Source organism: Aquarana catesbeiana, linkage group LG10, assembly GCF_042186555.1.
Source record: "Aquarana catesbeiana isolate 2022-GZ linkage group LG10, ASM4218655v1, whole genome shotgun sequence".
Lineage (NCBI taxonomy): Eukaryota > Metazoa > Chordata > Amphibia > Anura > Ranidae > Aquarana > Aquarana catesbeiana.
The window spans coordinates 4,193,689-4,215,369 of record NC_133333.1 but is presented as its reverse complement, the minus strand read 5'-3'; the positions used below and the strand labels follow the sequence as shown (position 1 = coordinate 4,215,369).

Sequence of the window (21,681 nt, the reverse complement as noted above, 5' to 3'; positions counted from 1 at the left end):
ATAAACATCTATGAACTATATAGAGGAATCAGGACCTCCTTCCTCATGAGAATAGAGAATCGGGTGCAGAAGGAGGGAGGTGGATGAGTGACGGTAAAAACGGGTGCAGTGTGTCTGGGCATTAGGGTGCAGGAAGATCTGTATGGAAGGCTGGTATAAAGACAGATTCATGCACTTCTATTAGTTGCAGGTTGTACTTGCAAGTAAAGATTTTTATTCTTAAAGCTTTTAAAAACTTCTTGCTCAGGATTTGTTCTTTATAGTTGTCATGTCTGTCCTTAGAGAGAGTGGCATGTAGCCCAGTGCTGGTAAAGTGACGGCAGATCTCAACCATAATTTTTTGCGGCAGTTTAAAAAATTTAAAATAATGTTGGTTTTCTATCTGTATGACCTACATGTCCTCTGATTGTCTATATCAGGGGTTTCTAAACTTTCTAAAGAAAGGGCCAGTTTATTGTCCTTAAGACTTTAGGGGGGAGCGGACTGTGACCAGTGGGAGCAAACAATGCTCCATCTTTGGTATTAGGGTGAGAAATAGTTGGTGTCAATGGCAGGAATAGTGCCCCATTGTTGGTGTCAGTGACAGAAATAATGCCTCAAGGGCCAGATAAAGGCAAGCAAAGGGCCACAGTTTGGAGACCACTGGTCTAGAAGAATGGTGACTGTCCTTTCACTAGACTGGTGTCATATTGGGTGTCATCAAACTCGCCCCACCCCACCCCTTACAGAATATAAGGATTACTTGCATTTACTTTTGTTTCCTGTGCTGACAGCTGGAGCAGACGCTACGATTGGACAGTGGCGAGCGTGAAAGAGACTCCCTGGAGACGCGGAGCCTGGCGCAGCAAAATGTAGAGCTCAGGCGGCGGCTGGAGGAAGAACAAGCTGCATATAAGCGAAAGCTTCAAGCCTACCAGGAGGGTCAACAGCGGCAAGCCCAGCTGGTCCAGAAGCTGCAAGCCAAGGTGTGTGTGAATAGGAGGAGGGCACAGAGATCTGTTATAGAGAAATCTGTCTATGTTTACAAAATCTATAGAGTGTGAGGCCTACTTACCAAATCTATGGAGTGTGAGGGCCTACTTACCAAATCTATGGAGTGTGAGCGCCTACTTACAAAATCTATGGAGTGTGAGGGTCTACTTACCAAATCTTTGGAGTGTGAGGGCCTACTTCCCAAATCTTTGCAGTGTTAGGGCCTACTTTCCAAATCTTTGGAGTGTGAGGGCCTACTTACCAAATCTATGGAGTGTGAGCGCCTACTTACAAAATCTATGGAGTGTGAGCGCCTACTTAGCAAATCTATGGAGTGTGAGGGTCTACTTCCCAAATCTTTGCAGTGTTAGGGCCTACTTCCCAAATCTTTGCAGTGTTAGGGCCTACTTCCCAAACCTTTGGAGTGTGAGGGCCTACCTCCAAAATCTATGGAGTGTGAGCGCCTTCTTACCAAATCTTTGGAGTGTGAGGGCCTACTTCCCAAATCTTTGGAGTGTGAGGGCCTACTTCCCAAATCTTTGGAGTGTGAGGGCCTACTTCCCAAATCTATGGAGTGTGAGGGCGTACTTCCCAAATCTTTGCAGTGTGAGGGCCTACTTCCTAAACCTTTGGAGTGTGAGGGCCTACTTCCCAAATCTTTGGAGTGTGAGGGCCTACTTCCCAAATCTTTGCAGTGTGAGGGCCTACTTCCTAAACCTTTGGAGTGTGAGGGCCTACTTCCCAAATCTTTGGAGTGTGAGGGCCTACTTCCCAAATCTTTGGAGTGTGAGGGCCTACTTCCCAAATCTTTGGAGTGTGAGGGCCTACTTCCCAAATCTTTGCAGTGTGAGGGCCTACTTCCCAAACCTTTGCAGTGTGAGGGACTACTTTCCAAACCTTTGGAGTGTGAGGGACTACTTCCCAAACCTTTGGAGTGTGAGGGCCTACTTCCCAAACCTTTGGAGTGTGAGGGCCTACTTCCCAAACCTTTGGAGTGTGAGGGCCTACTTCCCAAACCTTTGGAGTGTGAGGGCCTACTTCCCAAACCTTTGGAGTGTGAGGGCCTACTTCCCAAACCTTTGGAGTGTGAGGGCCTACTTCCCAAACCTTTGGAGTGTGAGGGCCTACTTCCCAAACCTTTGGAGTGTTACTTCCCAAACCTTTGGAGTGTGAGGGCCTACTTCCCAAACCTTTGGAGTGTGAGGCCCTACCAAGAACGTTTGATGGTAATCTTCCCTCTGTTTCTCCGCAGGTTCTGCAGTACAAGAAGCGATGTGGAGACGTGGAGCAGCAGTTGCTGGAACGATCGACGGAGCTGGAGCATGAACGTCTTAGTGTAAATCTTAATTTATATAAAATAAAGATCAAATTCCTTTATATTAAACTTAAGCCCTGGATGGTGCCTGAACAAAGATGGTGCTGGCCTTCTGGAGGGAAAACCAGATGAAGGCATTGTTGGGGAGGGGGGGCTGTGATCTCTGTGAGAGGTAATAAATATCTGGATATGTTATACTGGCACATTACTGAGCATGGAAATATACATCTGATGACAGGTTCACTTTGAATATACACATAATAATTAATGTTATACCCACCATATGGACAGCCGCTCCAGCTTCTCTAATGAGGATGGAAATGATTTGTGTAATAAATATACACTTTTCCTTTTATAGAGCCGCCTGGAGATGACGGACTCGCGGCTGCGGCAGGAGGAGGAGACCAGCAATGAACTGGAGAACGCACTGATACGCCTGGAGGAGGAACAGCAGAGGTAGGAGACAGAGAGTCCATGGTGGTCACAGGAATGGGCGGAGCTCTGGGGCTGGTGGTCACAGGAATGGGTGGAGCTCGGGGGCTGGTGGTCACTAAATGTTCTCATAGTGATAGGGAGCCTGAAACATGTTACTGTCTGACATTTTTCCCTCAGGTCTCCGCAGCCAGTATAGGAATGTTTTATTGAAATCACTGCTATTTGTGTGTTATAGCAAAGAGGGATCTATGTGAGGACTAGAATTGTCCAGCCATTGAGAAACTACAAGCTCCAGCTAGTCCTGGCTGCCGTAGAATGTGTGTGTGTCCTGTTCACTTGTTAGCTGTAGGCTGGCAAATTCAGTTTCACATCTTCATCCAAAAAACAAGATTAAATCAGGATTATTAGTCCCTTGACACGTCTATTTCCAAGTACTGCAGAGCTTTCCAATGTCCCGTCCGAATACTACAGGAACTTCCAGTGTCCTCTCCCAGTACTACAGAAACTTCCAGTGTCCTCTCCCAGTACTGCAGAAACTTCCAGTGTCCTCTCCCAGTACTACAGAAACTTCCAGTGTCCTCTCCCAGTACTACAGAAACTTCCAGTGTCCTCTCCCAGTACTGCAGAAACTTCCAGTGTCCTCTCCCAGTACTACAGAAACTTCCAGTGTCCTCTCCCAGTACTACAGAAACTTCCAGTGTCCTCTCCCAGTACTACAGAAACTTCCAGTGTCCTCTCCCAGTACTACGGAGACTTCCAGTGTCCTCTCCCAGTACTACGGAGACTTCCAGTGTCCTCTCCCAGTACTACGGAGACTTCCAGTGTCCTCTCCCAGTACTACAGACTTCCAGTGTCCTCTCCCAGTACTACAGAAACTTCCAGTGTCCTCTCCCTGTACTACAGAAACTTCCAGTGTCCTCTCCCAGTACTACAGAAACTTCCAGTGTCCTCTCCCAGTACTACAGAAACTTCCAGTGTCCTCTCCCAGTACTACAGAAACTTCCAGTGTCCTCTCCCAGTACTACGGAGACTTCCAGTGTCCTCTCCCAGTACTACGGAGACTTCCAGTGTCCTCTCCCAGTACTACAGACTTCCAGTGTCCTCTCCCAGTACTACAGAAACTTCCAGTGTCCTCTCCCTGTACTACAGAAACTTCCAGTGTCCTCTCCCTGTACTACAGAAACTTCCAGTGTCCTCTCCCAGTACTACGGAAACTTCCAGTGTCCTCTCCCAGTACTACAGAGACTTCCAGTGTCCTCTCCCAGTACTACGGAAACTTCCAGTGTCCTCTCCCAGTACTACGGAGACTTCCAGTTTCCTCTCCCAGTACTACAGAAACTTCCAGTGTCCTCTCCCAGTACTACGGAAACTTCCAGTATCCTCTCCAAGTACTACGGAGACTTCCAGTGTCCTCTCTCAGTACTACAGAGACTTCCAGTGTCCTCTCCCAGTACTACGGAAACTTCCAGTATCCTCTCCAAGTACTACGGAGACTTCCAGTGTCCTCTCTCAGTACTACAGAGACTTCCAGTGTCCTCTCCCAGTACTACGGAGACTTCCAGTGTCCTCTCTCAGTACTATGGGGCCTTCCAGTGTCCTGTCCCAGTACTACGGAGACTTCCAGTGTCCTGTCCCAGTACTACAGAGACTTCCAGTGTCCTGTCTGAGAACTATGGATCCTCCTAATCTCCTGCCACCCTCTCTGTGCAGTAATCCACAGATCTGCAAGAGACAATTTACATGTCAGTGTTCAGCTTTTCTTCTCCTCTCTATAGGAGTTCCAGCCTCACCCAGGTCAATGCCATGCTGAGAGAGCAGCTGGACCAGGCCAACGCCGCCAATCAGGCTCTGAGTGAGGATCTGCGCAAGTTGACAAACGATTGGACCAAAGCCCGCGATGAGCTGGAGCAGAAAGAGAGCGAGTGGAGGAGAGAGGAAGAGGTGAGTGACGTCACCCATAGATCACAGCCAGGTACCATCTGATGTGACTGTTCTCTGTACAACACTGCGGTATATGTCAGAGCTATATAAATGTATAATAATAGTGTGTGACTGGGGGGGGGGGGGGGGCATTAGAGTGTAAGCTCCTCTGGTACAGAGACCGAACCAAGGTGACTGGCTTAGTGATCTTTGTACAGCACTGCGGTATATGTCAGAGCTATATAAATGTATAATAATAATAGTAGTGTGTGACTGTGGGGGAGGGGGACATTAGAGTGTAAGCTCCTCTGGTACAGAGACTGATGTGATTGGCTCAGTGATCTCTGTACAGCACTGCGGTATATGTCAGAGCTATATAAATGTATAATAATAATAATAGTGTGTGACTGTGGGGGGGGGGGGGGGGGGGGGGCAGTAGAGTGTAAGCTCCTCTGGTACAGAGACTGATGTGATTGGCTCAGTGATCTCTGTACAGCACTGCGGTATATGTCAGAGCTATATAAATGTATATTAATAATAATAGTGTGTGACTGTGGGGGGGGGGGGGGGCAGTAGAGTGTAAGCTCCTCTGGTACAGAGACTGATGTGATTGGCTCAGTGATCTCTGTACAGCACTGCGGTATATGTCAGAGCTATATAAATGTATATTAATAAGTGTGTGACTGTAGAGGCATGTTAGAGTGCAAGCTCCTGTGGTGCAGAGACTACTGTAAGTGACTTTATGTAATTGATGATATATAAATATGAAATATAATTTCTTTTTTTTCTCCTGATCCTTTGTCGCCCTCTGCAGTCCTTTAACTCCTACTTCAGTAATGAGCACAGCCGGCTGCTGTCACTGTGGAGGCAGGTTGTTGGGTTCCGCAGACACTTCAGTGAGATGAAAACCATGACAGAGAGGTGGGTGATGATGGCTTTGTATGGATTTTATCTAAAGGGCCTAAGATTTTGGGTGCATCAAGAATGTGCGACTGTACGCTTCAAACGCCGGTCCACACAGCATAAACTTGGCTGCAAAATAGTGAATGCAAATAGAGTGAAAATAATGTGATGAATGTGTTTATAGCAGGCTATGAGTCTATGAATTCTCTCCTCTCTGTACGCAGGGACCTGACGCTGATTCAGAAGGAACTGTCGCAGTCCTGCCGCACTCTTCATGCCTCGTGCCTGAACGTCAGCGGATCTCATCGGCTGGCAGAAAACAATGGCGTCGCCGTAGTGGAGAGGCAGGCGCTGCAGCTGGCCCAGCTGGACGAGCAGCTGAAGGACAAAGTGCGACAAATGATCCAGCTGCAAGCGGCATACGACGCGGAGAAGGCGGAGCTTAGCGCCAGGTTGGTTACCTGCTAATCCAATCTAGTCTGAGGTTGAGCCCTATGCCCCGTGGCTGCCCGCCCGCGCCACAGCTTGACCGTCTCTGGTTTGTGACTTGGGTCTGGTTTTGTCCTGCAGGGCGGCAGAACTGAGTAAGACCATTGAGCGTCTGCAGAGCGACAGCAAGGAAAAAGACCTTCAGATCAGGAGCCTGCAGGAGAAGGTACAAAAACAAAATGGCCGCACGGCTGATTAGAGGCTTAAAGCTGAACTCTGGAATAAGCAAATATTGTCTACTGACCTCCAGCTGTTGCAGAACTACAAGTCCCATGAGGCATAGCAACACTCTGACAGCCACGAGCATGACACCCAGAGGCAGAGGCATGATGGGACTTGTAGTTTTGCAACAGCTGGAGGTCCGCTAATTGAAGATCCCTGGTCTAAATACATCGGTCATGTGACTTTTTCTTCAATCTTGGTGAGCTTTGTGTATTTCTTCCAGATCTGTTCCCTCATCCAGTGTGAGACTTCCTGTAATAAAGACCGCCCACTGCTGCTCTCTCTTCCTGTGCAGGGGGACTGGTCTTGTCTCCGCCCCCCTCCTGTAGTTCTTTCCAGGATGCCTGTAGTGGGTGTAGCCTGATGGGCCCCTCCCACAGCTCTGCTCTTCCCTGGTACAGGAGGACTGGTCTTTTATCCACCCCCAAGTTTCCTGTAGTTGGTGGAGCCTGCTCGGCCCCTCCCACAGCTCTTAATAAATGAAAAGGAATGCGGCTCTCTCACCAAGGGAGCCTCCTGAGTATAGAAGTAGAGTCCACCATAGGATGCTCAGGCTGTTGTGTCCTCCGGACAACACTTGGGCAACAGTCAAAATAGAAAAAAGCCGGCAACTCCATGTCCATATCCAAATGTAAACATTTATTGATACATGTACCAACAAACGTTTACATTTGGATATGGACATGGAGTTGCCGGCTTTTCCTATTTTGCCTCCCACAGGTCTGCTTTCTCTCCTTATGCAGGAGAACTGGTCTTGTCTCCGCCCCCTCCTGTCGTTTTTCTGTAGTGGGTGGAGCCTCCTGGGCCCCTCCCACAGCTCTGCTTTCTCTCCTTGTGCATGGTACCTGGTCTTGTCTCAGCCCCTCCTGTAGTTTTCTGTAGTAGGTGGAGCCTCCTGGGCCCCTCCCACAGCTCTGCTTTCTCTCCTTGTGCATGGTGCCTGATCTTGTCTCAGCCCCTCCTGTAGTTTTCTGTATTGGGTGGAGCCTCCTGGGCCCCTCCCACAGCTCTGCTCTCTCTCCTTGCGCATGGTACCTGGTCTTGTCTCGCGGCCCCTCCTGTAGTTTTCTGTAGTGGGTGGAGCCTCCTGGGCCCCTCCCACAGCTCTGCTTTCTCTCCTTGTGCATGGTACCTGGTCTTGTCTCCACCCCTCCTGTCATTTTTCTGTAGTGGGTGGAGCCTCCTGGGCCCCTCCCACAGCTCTGCTTTCTCTCCTTGCATATGGTACCTGGTCTTGTCTCCGCCCCTCCTGTAGTTTTCTGTAGTGGGTGAAGCCTCCTGGGCGCCTCCCACAACTCTGCTTTCTCTCCTTGCACATGGTACCTGCTCTTGTCTCCGCCCCTTCTGTAGTTTTCTGTATTGGGTGGATCCTCCTGGGCCCCTCCCACAGCTCTGCTTTTTCTCCTTGCACATGGTACCTGGTCTTGTCTCTGCCCCTGCTGTAGTTTTCTGTAGTGGGTGGAGCCTCCTTGGCCCCTCCCACAGCTCTGCTTTCTCTCCTTGGGCATGGTACCTGATCTTGTCTCCGCCCCCTCCTGTCATTTTTCTGTAGTGGGTGGAGCCTCCTGGGCCCCTCCCACAGCTCTGCTTTCTCTCCTTGCACATGGTACCTGGTCTTGTCTCCGCCCCTGCTGTAGTTTCCGTAGTGGGTGGAGCCTCCTGGGCCCCTTTCACAGCTCTGCTCTCTGCACAGGCTATGTACAGCACACTGATGTTACTGCTAGTTTTACAATGTAATCTCTGGGTTTGCAAAGGCATTTGGTGCTCAGAGTGGATTTACAATCATTGAGGGTAATGAGGAATATATTTAAATGACTTTTTTTTTTTTTGCCCGGAGTTCAGCTTTAATAAAATATCTTCCCAAAATATTTTGAATGTTGTGTGTGGACACAGTTGCCTGAGACATAAGAGTAGAATGCGGGGCAGTGTGAGGCATCCGCTGGGCCGGGGAGGTGGGAGGCTTCTCCTCCCTCATCATGTTTTTGGACTTTGAGACGTCTGATTTATCATTGCAGGAGAGGAGTGAGATGGAGGAGCAGGCCATGCTGGTCGGGGAGGAGGTGGAAGCACTGAAGGCTGAGAGAGAAATTCTACAAGAGACCCTCCGAGAACTCACCCAGGTCTGACACCCACAGATGTAGGCTGAGGAGCTGACAATCTAATGAGTGGAGGAGGCTTACAGGAGACAGTTATCCTACCAATAAAATATTAGAAGTGATAGTTTCTGCTGTTTCGTTATATTCTGTAACTAGAATTGGAACTGAAGGCTAAAGGCTCAAGGCTTTTTTTACCTTCATGCATTCTATGCATAAAGATCAAAAAAACTTTTCTGTGCAGCGCTTTCCCCAACTTGTTCATTCCTCGACTTAGTTTGGGTAGGTGGAACACTTTGCTGGGGGTGGGTCAGCCACGCCCTTTGACCTCTGGGGACACGCCTTCTGACCTTTTGGAGGAGGTCCCTATTCCAATCCCTGAGTCCTAACCTTGTTCTTCAAGGGAAAACCCTAACCCCCTAATACTTACCTGAGCCCCCTTTCGATCCAGTGATATGAAAGACAGCTTCTCCCGAGTCTCTCATACCTCATTGGCTGAGACAGCAGCGCGTGCCGTTGGCTCCCACTACTCTCAATTACAGCCAATGAGGAGAGCGTGGGGGTGGGGCCGAGTCCCAGCTTTTATTTGTCTTATGGACGCATAAGGCGGGGCTTCGGGAGCGAGCACCCACCAGTGCCCCCCAGAGAAAGCGGCTTGCTATTGGGGGGCACTGGCTGAAGAGGAGGAGTGCCGACGGGTGCGAGGATCGGAGCTGCTTTGTGCAAAATCATTACACAGAGCAGGTAAATAAGGCATGTTTGTTATTTGAAAAAGAACGTTGAAGTGTCACACCCCCGCTAAGAGGTCCAGATACAATTTTATTCCTTTAAAACTCGGGGGGGGGGGGGGTAATCCAAAAAAGTAGCCAATCTCCAGAACCATGGGTCCTAGGAGCCCCAATTGTCACCAATGGTGGGGTAGGACTTAGGCTACCTACCCCCCAAATTTGGGGTCTCTGTGACTTTAATGTTCAGGGAAGGCACCTGCCTTCCCTGACTGCACGTCCTTGAACTGTGCGCCACGGTTGCTGACGGTGGGAGGGAATAATGCCTCAAGGGCCAGATAAAAGCATGAAAAGGGCCCCATCTGGCCCCTGGGCCGCAGTTTGGAGACCACTGATTTACACCAACATCAATATCTTAACCCAGGGGTCTCAAACTGGTGACCCTCCAGCTGTTGCAGAACTACAATTCCCATGAGGCATTGCAAGGCTGACATTTTCAAGCATGACTCCCATAGGCAGAGGCATGATGGAACTTGTAGTTCCACAACAGCTGGAGGGCCGCCAGTTTGAGACCCTTGTCTTAACCACTTCATACCCCGCCCATAGTAATATGACGCCTGCAGGAGGGATCTCCCATCCTGGGCGGGTGTCAGATGACGTCCTGGGCTTCCCGGCCGTCTAGGGGGCACTCGGAAGCCGGTGCTCGTGCACCCTGCGATTGCCGGTAACAGAGGCGGAACGTGGAACGTGGATCTGTGTGTGTGTAAACACACAGATCCAGATCCTGTCAGGGGGGAGGAGACCGATGGTGTGTTCCCAGTACAGAGGAACACTGATTGGTCTCCTCCCCTTGTGAGTCCCCTCCCCCTACAGTTAGAATCACTCCCTAGGTAACACATTTAACCCCTTGATTGCCCCCTAGTGTTAACCCCCTTCCCTGCCAGTGACATTTATACAGTAATCAGTGCATTTTAAAGCACAGATCGCTGTGAATGGTCCCAAAATAGTGTCAAAAGTGTCCGATATGTCCGCCACAATGTCGCAGTCACGATAAAAATCGCAGATCACCGCCATTACTAGTAAAAAAAATAATAATAATAAAAATTCCATAAATCTATCCCCTATTTTGTAGACGCTATAACTTTTGCGCAAGCCAATCAATATACGCTTATTGCGATTTTTTTTTTTTTACCAAAAATATGTAGGAGAATACTTATCGGCCTAAACTGAGAACATTTTTTTTTTTTTAAATTGGGATATTTATTATAGCAAAAAGTGAAAAAATATTGTGTTTTTTTTTCAAACTTGTCACTCTTCTTTTGTTTATAGCGCAAAAAATAAAAACCGCAGTGGTGATCAAATACCACCAAAAGAAAGCTCTATTTGTGGAGGAAAAAAAAAAATGATAAAAATGTTATTTGGGTACAATGTTGCATGACCGCGTAATTGTCATTCAAACTGCGACAGCGCTGAAAACTGAATATTGGCCTGGGCAGGAAGGGGGTGAAAATGCCCGGTATTGAAGTGGTTAATAATACCAATAAGATAACCCTTTGGGTCCAGCGCTATCTTTCCTTCAGTTCTTTCTATTCTGTAACATTCAGTAGAATTGAATTGTCCCTTTTCTTTGGCTAATATCAGTAGAAGATTTCTGGGAGGGGATAATCTCGGGGAAGGCGGTCCTCCAGGAATATTGATTAGATGGCGCTGATTATGGGTCGGTGAATTTTCGTCAGTTTTTTTTTTTTTATTTTAATGTTTTTTTGCTTTTCATTGGAATTGTCCGGCAGGCGGTGCTGAGTGACACGGACAGCGGTCTGCAGATCTCCAGCGACAGGACGTCGGAGTTCATAGAGAGCGAGGGTCCGGGACTCTCCCTGAGGGGTCTCTCCAGCAGCCTGCGCACCTCCTCTCCCATCCGCCGCTCTTCTCCGCACCGCAGCTCCTCGCCAAGACGCAGCCTGTCACCGGCGTTCCGGGACTCGGCTCTCTCCGCCGTGCACTCCGCTTTACAGAGGAGACAGCTGCAAGTTCAGGTAAGTCCCATTCTATGTAGCATAACACGGAGAGCTCAGAGAGACCATGCCAAACTGCACCCCCTCCTCAAGATTCCCCCAGTACAAATCACCCCGCCTAGCACAAATCCCCTACCCCTCAAATTTCCCCTTTTAGTACACATCCTCTCCCCTCCACTCCAAATCCCCCCCTTCTAGCACAAATCCACACCCCAAATTTCCCCTCTTAGCACCACTCTCCTCCCCCCTTCACCATATCACCTCTTCTTGCACAAACCCCCCAAATTCCCCCTCCTAGCACAAATCCACCCCTCCTGCTGAAATCCCCCCCCCCCCCTCTGAACACAAATCTTTGCTCCCCATCCCCAAAAACCCCAACACAACTGCCCCTCCCCCAAAAAAGTCACCCCCACCTAGCATAAATCCTCTACCCCTGAAAATTCCCCTCCAGGTACACATCCTCTCCCCTCCACTCCAAATCCCCCCCCCCCCGTCTAGCACAAACCCCCCCAAACCAAACAAAAATGTCCCCTCCTAGCACCATTCCCCCCCCTTCACCATATCACCTCTTCTTGCACAACCCCCCCAAATTCCCCCTCCTAGCACAAATCCGCGCCCCTTCTGAAATCCCCCCTGAACATAAATCGTTGCTCCCCATCCCCAAAAACCCCAACACAAATGCCCCTCCCCAAAAAAAGTCACCCCCACCTAGCATAAATCCTCTACCCCTGAAAATTTCCCTCCGAGTACACATCCTCTCCCCTCCACTCCAAATCCCCCCCGCCCCCGCCTAGCACAACCCCCCCCTCCAAACAAAAATGTCTCCTCCTAGCACCATTCTCCTCCCCCCTTCACCATATAACCTCTTCTAGCAGAAACCCTCCAAATCGACCCTCCTAGCACAAATCCGCGCCCCTTCTGAAATCCCCCCCTCCCAGCACAAATCTTTGCTTCCCATTCCCCAAATCCCCCCAACACAAATGCCCCTCCCCCAAAAAAGTCACCCCCACCTAACATAAATTCTCTACCCCTCAAATTTCCCCTCCGAGTATACAACCTCTCCCCTCCACTCCAGATCCCCCCTCCTAGCACCAAAATTTCCCCTCCCAGTACCAGTCTCCTCCCTTCACCATATCACCTCTTTAAGGACAAACCTAGCACAAATCCTCTTCCCCCATCCCCCCTCCCAACACAAATCCCCCTAAATCACCACTCCTAGCAATTCTTGCCCCTGCAAACCCCCAACACAAATCCTCCTCAATCTTCCCGCAGCACCCCCCCCCCCCCCCCACATGAAACCACAGTGCCCAGGGCAGCTGCCCCTCCTGCCCACCCCTTGTCTTGGCCCTTGATGGAGGTAAGTTCTCTATACTGGAGTGAGGAACGTTCAATGTCTATTGTCACAGGAACTGCGAGGGCGGCTGGAGACCGGACAGGAAACGGTCGGTACACTGCGCAAACAGCTGAGCGACAGCGAGGATGAGCGACACACCCTGGAGCAGAAAATCACCCAAACCCAGCAAGATCTTGACATTACCAGCATTGCCAAGGATGACGCCGAGCGCACCGTCTCCAGACTGCGCAACAACCTAGAGCAGCTCAACAGGTACAGACACACCAACACCCGCAGGAGGCTGAGATCGGAAAAATGAAAGAAGAAGGATCTCCAGGCCCTGCGCACAGCGTTGAAAGATTTCTTTATATGTGAAGTGTGACCCAGCATTGATGGCACTCCCGTCTGTATTGCAGTGAGCGTGCTGCGCTGGAGCGGAACATCCAGAACCTTCAGGAACAGCTGGAGACGCAGCGACAGGAGGCGGAGAAACTGCAGCTAGCGAACAGCGACCTCCAGCGGCAGAGGGACCTCCTACAAGAGGAGAAGGAGGACACGTGCCAGGACCGCAGCAGGGTGCTGCGCGAGGTGGAGAGAGGGTGAGAGCGAGCGCTTGTGTGCACGTTCAGGATCGATACAAACTGGGTTTAAATTTGTTGCAAATTTTATCATTTTTAGTGCAGAAATACAGCCGGTATACCAACGGAGCTCATAGATTTACATCATATACCATCACACACCTTGTATGGAGCTCATAGAGTTACATTATATACCATCACACACCTTGTATGGAGCTCATAGATTTACATTATATACCATCACACACCTTGTATGGAGCTCATAGATTTACATCATATACCATCACACACCTTGTATGGAGCTCATAGATTTACATTATATACCATCACACACCTTGTATGGAGCTCATAGAGTTACATCATATACCATCACACACCTTGTATGGAGCTCATAGAGTTACATCATATACCATCACACACCTTGTATGGAGCTCATAGATTTACATTATATACCATCACACACCTTCTATGGAGCTCATAGATTTACATCATATACCATCACACACCTTGTATGGAGCTCATAGATTTACATCATATACCATCACACACCTTGTATGGAGCTCATAGATTTACATTATATACCATCACACACCTTGTATGGAGCTCATAGATTTACATTATATACCATCACACACCTTCTATGGAGCTCATAGATTTACATTATATACCATCACACACCTTGTATGGAGCTCATAGATTTACATTATATACCATCACACACCTTGTATGGAGCTCATAGATTTACATTATATACCATCACACACCTTGTATGGAGCTCATAGATTTACATTATATACCATCACACACTTTTGTAGAACTTGGGCTTGCCTACAATTTTACACTTAATTTCCAATATTTTTCCATCTATAATCTAATTCCATTTTTTTAATAGATAATGGTTCGAGTTATATACTGGCATAAAACGCCAGGTTGGCATTGCGTTAAGTCAGAGGTGTCCAGCAAAAAGTGGGTGTGGCTACATGTCTGAGATCTCCCCAAAGTACCTCAATGATGTTGAGGTCAGGAGATTGTGATGGCCACTCCAGAACCTTCACTTTTTTTTTTTTGCTGCAGCCACCAAAGGTTGAACTATATTTCAGATCATTGTCATGTTGGAAAGTCCAGGTGTGTCCCATGTGCAGATTTCTGGGGCTGATGAATGAGACTTTTCCTTCAATGTTTTTTTGATAATGTTCTGCATTCATCTTGCAATCACTTTGCCTAAATTCCCTGTGCTGCTGTAGCTCCCCATAGTGTTCATGGTGGTGCCCGTATTGTTGAATATTGGTCTCATCACTCCAAATGATTTTTTTCAGAAGTTTTGAGGTTTCTCCAGGTGCTGTTTTGTGTATTACAAGCGGGATGTTTGGTGGTGTTGGTGCAGCAAGAATAGCTAACAGCCTACAAATTCTGCCAGGGGTGTGCAAAGTTATGAGTACAACTGTAGGGTGTCATAATAAGACGCAAGATGTTCTGTCTCTAGGACAGAAAGCTAAACCTTCCTGCTCCATAAACTCCAGATACCATATTTTTTTGATCTTAGATCTATTGGAACAAGCCAGGTGAAACTACAAAATAAACATCAATCAGTACACTTTTGCATATGATAAAGAAACAATGCTCTAGAACACAGAATGGGATAACAAAAACTCACTTTTTAAGCTAGCTGAGGGGTGATGGTGAGAGATTGAAGAAAACAACATGCCTTACTGTCCTGCTGTAGATCAGTGGTTCTCAACTCCTGTACTCAGGACCCACTAACAGGCCAGATTTTAAGTATTACCTTGGGGAGATGCAGACTAAAATACTGCAATCGCTGAGCAGCAAATGAGATCACCTGTGATGTATTTCAGTTATCTTGCAAACCTGGCCTGTTATTGGGTCCTGAGGACAGGAGATGAGAACCACTGATGTAGATTCTTAAAATGGTAGCTGACTCACTTCCTCTAGAGAATTCTCCCAGAATGCACTGGTTCCTAACAACTTTAATTAACACATTCTAAGAGAATACAATACAGTGGTACCTTGTATTACGAGCATAATTCGTTCCAGAATAATGCTTGTAATCCAAAGCACTCGTATATCAAAGCGAGTTTTCCCATAGGAGTAAATGGAAACTCAGATAATTCGTTCCAGCGGCTAGTGTATGCATTACCGCATGTGGCCAGAGGTGGGGGGGGCGCCAGAGACACTCGGAGACCGCTTGGATGCACTCGGAGAGGCTCGGAGACACTTGGGAATGGAGTGTTTCCCAGCTGCTCCGAAGTATAACCAGCACACCCGCACTTCAAGCTAAATGCGGTACTGCACACCGCAGGGGGTTGAATCCTGCTTTTCAAGACAACTCTTGCAAACCGAGTCAGGATTTTTAAAAAAATAATAGATCATATTGTGAAACGCTCGTAAACCACGTTACTCGCAATGCGAGGTATTACTACTGTATGTAACTTCTACAAACAGCAAAGCTATACCACAAAGGGAACAGTAGGTGGCGCCTGTGCTCTGCATATAACTAGCTTGGTGTAAATCAGGGACACGCAATTAGCGGACCTCCAGTTGTTGCAGAACTACAACTCCCATGAGGCATAGCAAGACTCTGACAGCCACAAACATGACACCCAGAGGCAGAGGCATGATGGGACTTGTAGTTTTGAAACAGCTGGTGGTCCGCTAATTGCGTATCCCTGGTGTAAATTAAAAAAACCCCACATGTTATTTCAAGCACATAAACATAAGTAAACTGAATAGAAGCCCGGTGGGCAGAACGCACAGAACATTTACCACCTACATTGGCCCTGATTTAATGCATTGTACCCCCTGGATCCGCAGGCACAAGGCCCAGGAGCAGTTAGAGGTGAAGCTGTCTGCCCTACGTAAGGAGCTGGTGGTGGCGAAAGAGGCTCTGCAGCAGTCCAGCCTGGAGAAGGAAGTATCCGACGCGGAGAAAGCTGACATTTCCCAGGCCCTGTCTAAGGTGAGATCTCCGCCCTTACAGAGAACTCTCTTCCTAATCCTCCAAGAGGCTGATTTATTGTCAGTGAGCAGCAGATATAAGACGATATAATGACACAGCTTTCCACTGCTTAGTGACTTATTGACCTGGATGAAGCATGGAGGAAGGTTTCACTGGTCACATGCTTCTTCCAGGTCACAGTGACATCTAGACATATGGATTTCATTTCAATTCACTTTTCAGCCAAAAATGTTTTTCGGAGATTCGGATGTATACAAATCTCCAAATGGACAAAGTAACGAATGTCAATCCGAAAAAAAATTTTATAACGAAATTAACTAATTCATTTGTTTTAATTCGGATGACGTCACATGAATTCAAATTTTTTCGATATTTCAGATTTGGATAAAGAATGGATTAGAATTCCATTCCATTCAGTAATTCAGATACATGTGACGCCACTCACTATTGTCCAATCAGCCATTTTCTCTTGAAGGGGTTGGTCTAGTGTCCAAAAATATTGAATCCTTCCAGCTTTAAATCGGTCTGATTTGAGTAACGTATCGAATATATAGCAATCTTCTGGGGAAAAAAAATGCAACATTTTTTTGAATCCACCCCAGACCAATGAATATGCGAAACGAATTGAGTCAACATAACCAATTTGATGAAACTAAATTCTTCAATGAATGAATGCATCCGAAAAGAAACAAAAAGAAACAAAAATTTTCAGCATGCACATGACTAATGACATCGCTGGAAAGTTGACTTTTAAGAGAGTCTTTTATCCTTTGTAAGATTTTTAGACGTAGCCATGATGTGATCTGTGTAATATATATAGAAAATACAGTGTAGCGCTAAAAACAAAAATTAAGGTTGTAGCGTACTAAAACCATAACCAATGTGTTAATTATAAAACAATATTCACTGTGATAAACTAGTGAAAAAAAGAAAATGTCAAATTCAACATAAAATGTCCATTAATATGATGATTCTCCAATCAAAAGTGACGATGGACAACATGCGATTAGCAGTAAGGCTATGTGGATGAAAAAACGATCCTCTGTCATAAGGAAATAGATGGGTACTTTTACCGGATGTGGTGGACCCACTTACCAGCGGTAGTGGGTCAATTGATTTTATGTGGGCCGAATGCCTCACGATGTAGATTTAGGTGGGAGAGGGATCACCTCCAGCAGGATACAACCGGGCTTCAGTGATAGTAGTCCTGGCAAGATTCCTGGATCCTTATAATTCTCTGGTAGAGACAATGAACCTCCACTCAGTGTACTGACCCTCAGAATGTATATAAGAGGCTCAACCAAACTGGGGAAAGAATGGGGGAAAAGGCACCATATGGTGCAGGTCAAACCAGAAAGGTTTATTTAAAATGACGGTACATCAAGGTTCAATGAGTACATAAAAAAAGTGATCAAGGGTAAAATATAAAATCCAAAAGAGCAATATGGGTAGCGAATCTGACGCGTTTCGTCCAAAACGGACTTCATCTTGGGCATAACATTGCTCCCCCACATTGCTCACTTATATAGAATAACATATAGGCCATGTGACAAATTGGGAGAACGGCTAATATATAGAATCAGATTAGTTTATTCTCCTCCCTTCCCACATTGGTGGCTTATTCTCGAATTCTCTAAATACAACACTTTGTACGTTGCTCCTTGCATTGCCTTGTTGAATAAGCCTGCTAGTCACCTCCATCTTCTTCTGTTCGCTTTCTTACCATAAAAGCCTAAAATGCTATGTTATCACTCATTTCGCCCCGCATTGGACTGCTGTGGCTCCCCATGAGACCAACAAGGGGAGGCTTTCACAGCTAGCTCACTATATCTTCCTTTTCCTCCCCACCAGGCCGAGACCACCCGGGCCGAGCTGGAGTTGGCGCTCAATCGGCAGAGGACGGAAGAGGCCACCCTGCGAGATGCTTTATCCAAGATGAGTGCATTGAACGAGAGTCTGGCCCATGACAAGATAGAGCTGAACAAGCTCATCGCTCAGGTACCGCTCACACTACAATGGGGGTCAGTAGGCTTATCACTGATGAGATGACTATGATGTCTACAGTATATGACCACCCAGACTGGTATCTGCAGGGGGTGGCCAGCCTTCAGGGTAAAGCGAGTTGTGAGCAGATCCTGGTGGGCACAGTAGGTTTGCTCCCAGAGATCCAAGCATTAACAGTGCACAATAGCCACATTTTGTGTGTTCCTTCTGCAGCTGGAGGAAGACCGCTCCACCTTGCGTGGACAGAAGCACGAGGTGGAGCAAGAGAAGGCCTCCATTCGGGATGAGCTAGTGCGGCTGGAGCAGGAAAAGCTGGAGCTGGATACGGAGCGTTTCGGCCTGGATAACTCCCTGCAGGCCATGGAGCAAACAGGCGAGAAACTCCTTCAGGAGCTCCAATCCCTCCGAAAGGAGAAGACACATTTTCAGGAGCAGTTGGGGCAGGTGAGAACTGGGGACTATGGGAAAGGCTGAATAAGTGAGGAGGGTAAAGTGGGGGGCGCAGGGGGCCCACCACCAAGGCTCATTCTCCCATTACTGTCCCTGCAGGTAACACGGCACAGGAACTCTCTGAGCGAGGAGCTGGTGCAGAGCCGGAAGGAGGTGGAGCAGCATAGTGAGAGTCTCCTCCGGGCCTCCAGAGAGAAGGAGGTTCTGATGAAGGACAAGGGCAACCTGGTGGTGCAGCTCACCGCGTGTGAGCGCGAGAACCGAATGCAGTCGGAAGAAATAGCTGCTCTAAGGTACCAATAAACATTTGGGTCTCCAGTGGCAGAATCGCTGCTTAGTTTCAGTTTTATATAATAGTTGTGACAACACAGTATGAGCAAGAAAAGAATTGTCTACTCATCAGAATATCACTTATAGTCCCACAATGCAGCATGAGAGAATGAAAATGGTTGGAGGCTATGGGCAGCTCTTCCTCTAGACCAGGGGTCTCCAAACTTTCTAAACAAAGGGCCAGTTTATTGTCTTTCAGGCTTTAGGAGGGGCCAGACTGTGGCCAGCGGGAGTGGAAATTTTCCTGGCATCAGTGGGAATAAACATCACCACGTTTGGTATTGGGAGGAGGAATAGTGCCCCATTTTTGGTATCATTGGAATGACTAGTGTCCTGTTGTTGGTGTTAGTGGGAGAAATGGAGCCCCATTGTTGGTGTCGGTTGGTAGAACAGTGTCCCAAGGGCCAGATAAAGGCAAGCAAAGGGCCACAGTTTGGAGATCACTCCTCTAGACCCTTGAAGCCCAGCCTGTGGCCCTTTGTCACCTATTGTGTGGCTCTCAAGGCCCCTGCTGACAGAAGTCTATGTTTTACATACCTTTTTAGTAAAGTATTCTTTGGACTCAATTCTAATAGTTAAATGCTGGGTTTACATATATATTTACACTCCCAGTCTCTAACAAATCCTATATCATGTCTGCAGTATCTGACCTTTTCTAGTAGCATGTCTGCAGTCTCTGATCATCCCCAGTTAAATGTCTGCAGTCTCTGATCATCCCCAGTTAAATGATTGCAGTCTCTGATCATCCCCTGGTAAATGTCTGCAGTCTCTGATCATCCCCTGTTAAATGTCCGCAGTCTCTGATCATCCCCTGTTAAATGTCTGCAGTCTCTGATCATCCCCTGTTAAATGTCTGCAGTCTCTGATCATCCCCTGTTAAATGTCTGCAGTCTCTGATCATCCCCTGTTAAATGTCTGCAGTCTCTGATCATCCCCTGTTAAATGTCTGCAGTCTCTGATCATCTTCTGTATTATGGCTGCAGTCTCTGTTCATCCCCTGTTAAATGTCCGCAGTCTCTGTTCATCCCCTGTTAAATGTCCGCAGCCTCTGATCATCCCCTGTTAAATGTCTGCAGTCTCTGATCATCCCCTGTTAAATGTCTGCAGTCTCTGATCATCCCCTGTTAAATGTCTGCAGTCTCTGATCAACCCCTGTTAAATGTCCGCAGTCTCTGATCATCCCCTGTTAAATGTCTGCAGTCTCTGATCATCCCCTGTTAAATGTCTGCAGTCTCTGATCATCCCCTGTTGAATGTCTGCAGTCTCTGATCATCCCCTGTTGAATGTCTGCCGTCTCTGACAGATTTCTGTAGTGTTACATTTACTGAATATAATGTGTGGCCCTTTGCTTATGTCAGGGGCTGCACCTGAGTCTCCCTATATCAAGACATTTGGCCACTATTGCTCCAGACATTTTGACAAATAAAGATCAAATAAAGAGTCTCTTTAGAGAGGAATCTGCAGAACAATTGACACAGCGATCATTGCGGACACCTGTTTCTTTCTAATGTTCCTTTCAGTTTTTGATTATGTTATAGTTTAGTGATTTGTGACCATTGGGGGGTAGCACTGGGAGTCTGACCTGAGTTAGTGTGGTCAGTGAAGAGTTACAGACATTCCTTGCCCCAGTAGCTCAGGGCTGGCTGCCTGCAGGTGTAACTAAGCAGCTATAAGGCCAAACACAGAGGAAACCCGCGCTTCACTGACAATGGTATACACAAGGCTGTACATACACCGTATCTCTGTCCTCTATAGAGCTCCATCTCTCCTCTCCTCTGTCCTCTATAGAGCTTCGTCCCTCTTCTCCTCCGTCATCTATAGAGCTCTGTCCCTCCTCTCCTCCATACCAGCATCCATAGAGCTCTGTCCCTCTTCTCCTCCATACCAGCATCTATAGAGCTCTGTCCCTCTTCTCCTCCGTCATCTATAGAGCTCTGTCCCTCTTCTCCTCCGTCATCTATAGAGCTTCGTCCCTCTTCTCCTCCGTCATCTATAGAGCTCTGTCCCTCTTCTCCTCCATACCAGCATCTTTAGAGCTCTGTCCCTCTTCTCCTCCATCATCTATAGAGCTCTGTCCCTCTTCTCCTCCGTCATCTATAGAGCTCTGTCCCTCTTCTCCTCCGTCATCTATAGAGCTCTGTCCCTCTTCTCCTCCGTCATCTATAGAGCTTCATCCCTCTTCTCCTCCGTCATCTATAGAGCTCTGTCCCTCCTCTCCTCCGTCATCTATAGAGCTCTGTCCCTCCTCTCCTCCGTCATCTATAGAGCTCTGTCCCTCTTCTCCTCCGTCATCTATAGAGCTCTGTCCCTCTTCTCCTCCGTCATCTATAGAGCTCTGTCCCTCTTCTCCTCCGTCATCTATAGAGCTCTGTCCCTCTTCTCCTCCGTCATCTATAGAGCTCTGTCCCTCTTCTCCTCCGTCATCTATAGAGCTCTGTCCCTCTTCTCCTCCGTCATCTATAGAGCTCTGTCCCTCTTCTCCATCATCTGTAGAGCTCTGTCCCTCTTCTTCTCCATCATCTATAGAGCTCTGACCCTCTTCTCCTCCGTCATCTATAGAGCTCTGTCCCTCTTCTCCTCCGTCATCTATAGAGCTCTGTCCCTCTTCTCCTCCGTCATCTATAGAGCTCTGTCCCTCTTCTCCATCATCTGTAGAGCTCTGTCCCTCTTCTTCTCCATCATCTATAGAGCTCTGACCCTCTTCTCCTATCATCTATAGAGCTCTGTCCCTCTTCTCCTCCGTCATCTATAGAGCTCTGTCCCTCTTCTCCTCCGTCATCTATGGAGCTCTGTCCCTCTTCTCCTCCATCATCTATAGAGCTCTGACCCTCTTCTCCTCCGTCATCTATAGAGCTCTGTCCCTCTTCTCCTATCATCTATAGAGCTCTGACCCTCTTCTCCTCCGTCATCTATAGAGCTCTGT

At 47.7% G+C, this 21,681-nt stretch overlaps 1 protein-coding gene across 2 annotated transcripts in view; it reads left to right on the top strand.

The window, feature by feature from the left end:
• Positions 1–21,681, top strand: part of CROCC (ciliary rootlet coiled-coil, rootletin) — a 62,888-nt gene that overhangs the window by 24,028 nt on the left and 17,179 nt on the right. For both annotated transcript variants that reach the window (XM_073601507.1, XM_073601506.1), the window contains exons 4-18: positions 774–965; positions 2,225–2,308; positions 2,646–2,743; positions 4,498–4,663; positions 5,457–5,563; positions 5,770–5,997; positions 6,116–6,200; positions 8,272–8,376; positions 10,865–11,110; positions 12,496–12,695; positions 12,839–13,021; positions 15,830–15,974; positions 17,826–17,972; positions 18,192–18,422; positions 18,528–18,721. In XM_073601507.1, the coding sequence (XP_073457608.1) occupies positions 774–965; positions 2,225–2,308; positions 2,646–2,743; positions 4,498–4,663; positions 5,457–5,563; positions 5,770–5,997; positions 6,116–6,200; positions 8,272–8,376; positions 10,865–11,110; positions 12,496–12,695; positions 12,839–13,021; positions 15,830–15,974; positions 17,826–17,972; positions 18,192–18,422; positions 18,528–18,721 (2,411 nt within the window). The remainder of the gene's footprint in view (positions 1–773; positions 966–2,224; positions 2,309–2,645; positions 2,744–4,497; positions 4,664–5,456; positions 5,564–5,769; positions 5,998–6,115; positions 6,201–8,271; positions 8,377–10,864; positions 11,111–12,495; positions 12,696–12,838; positions 13,022–15,829; positions 15,975–17,825; positions 17,973–18,191; positions 18,423–18,527; positions 18,722–21,681) is intronic.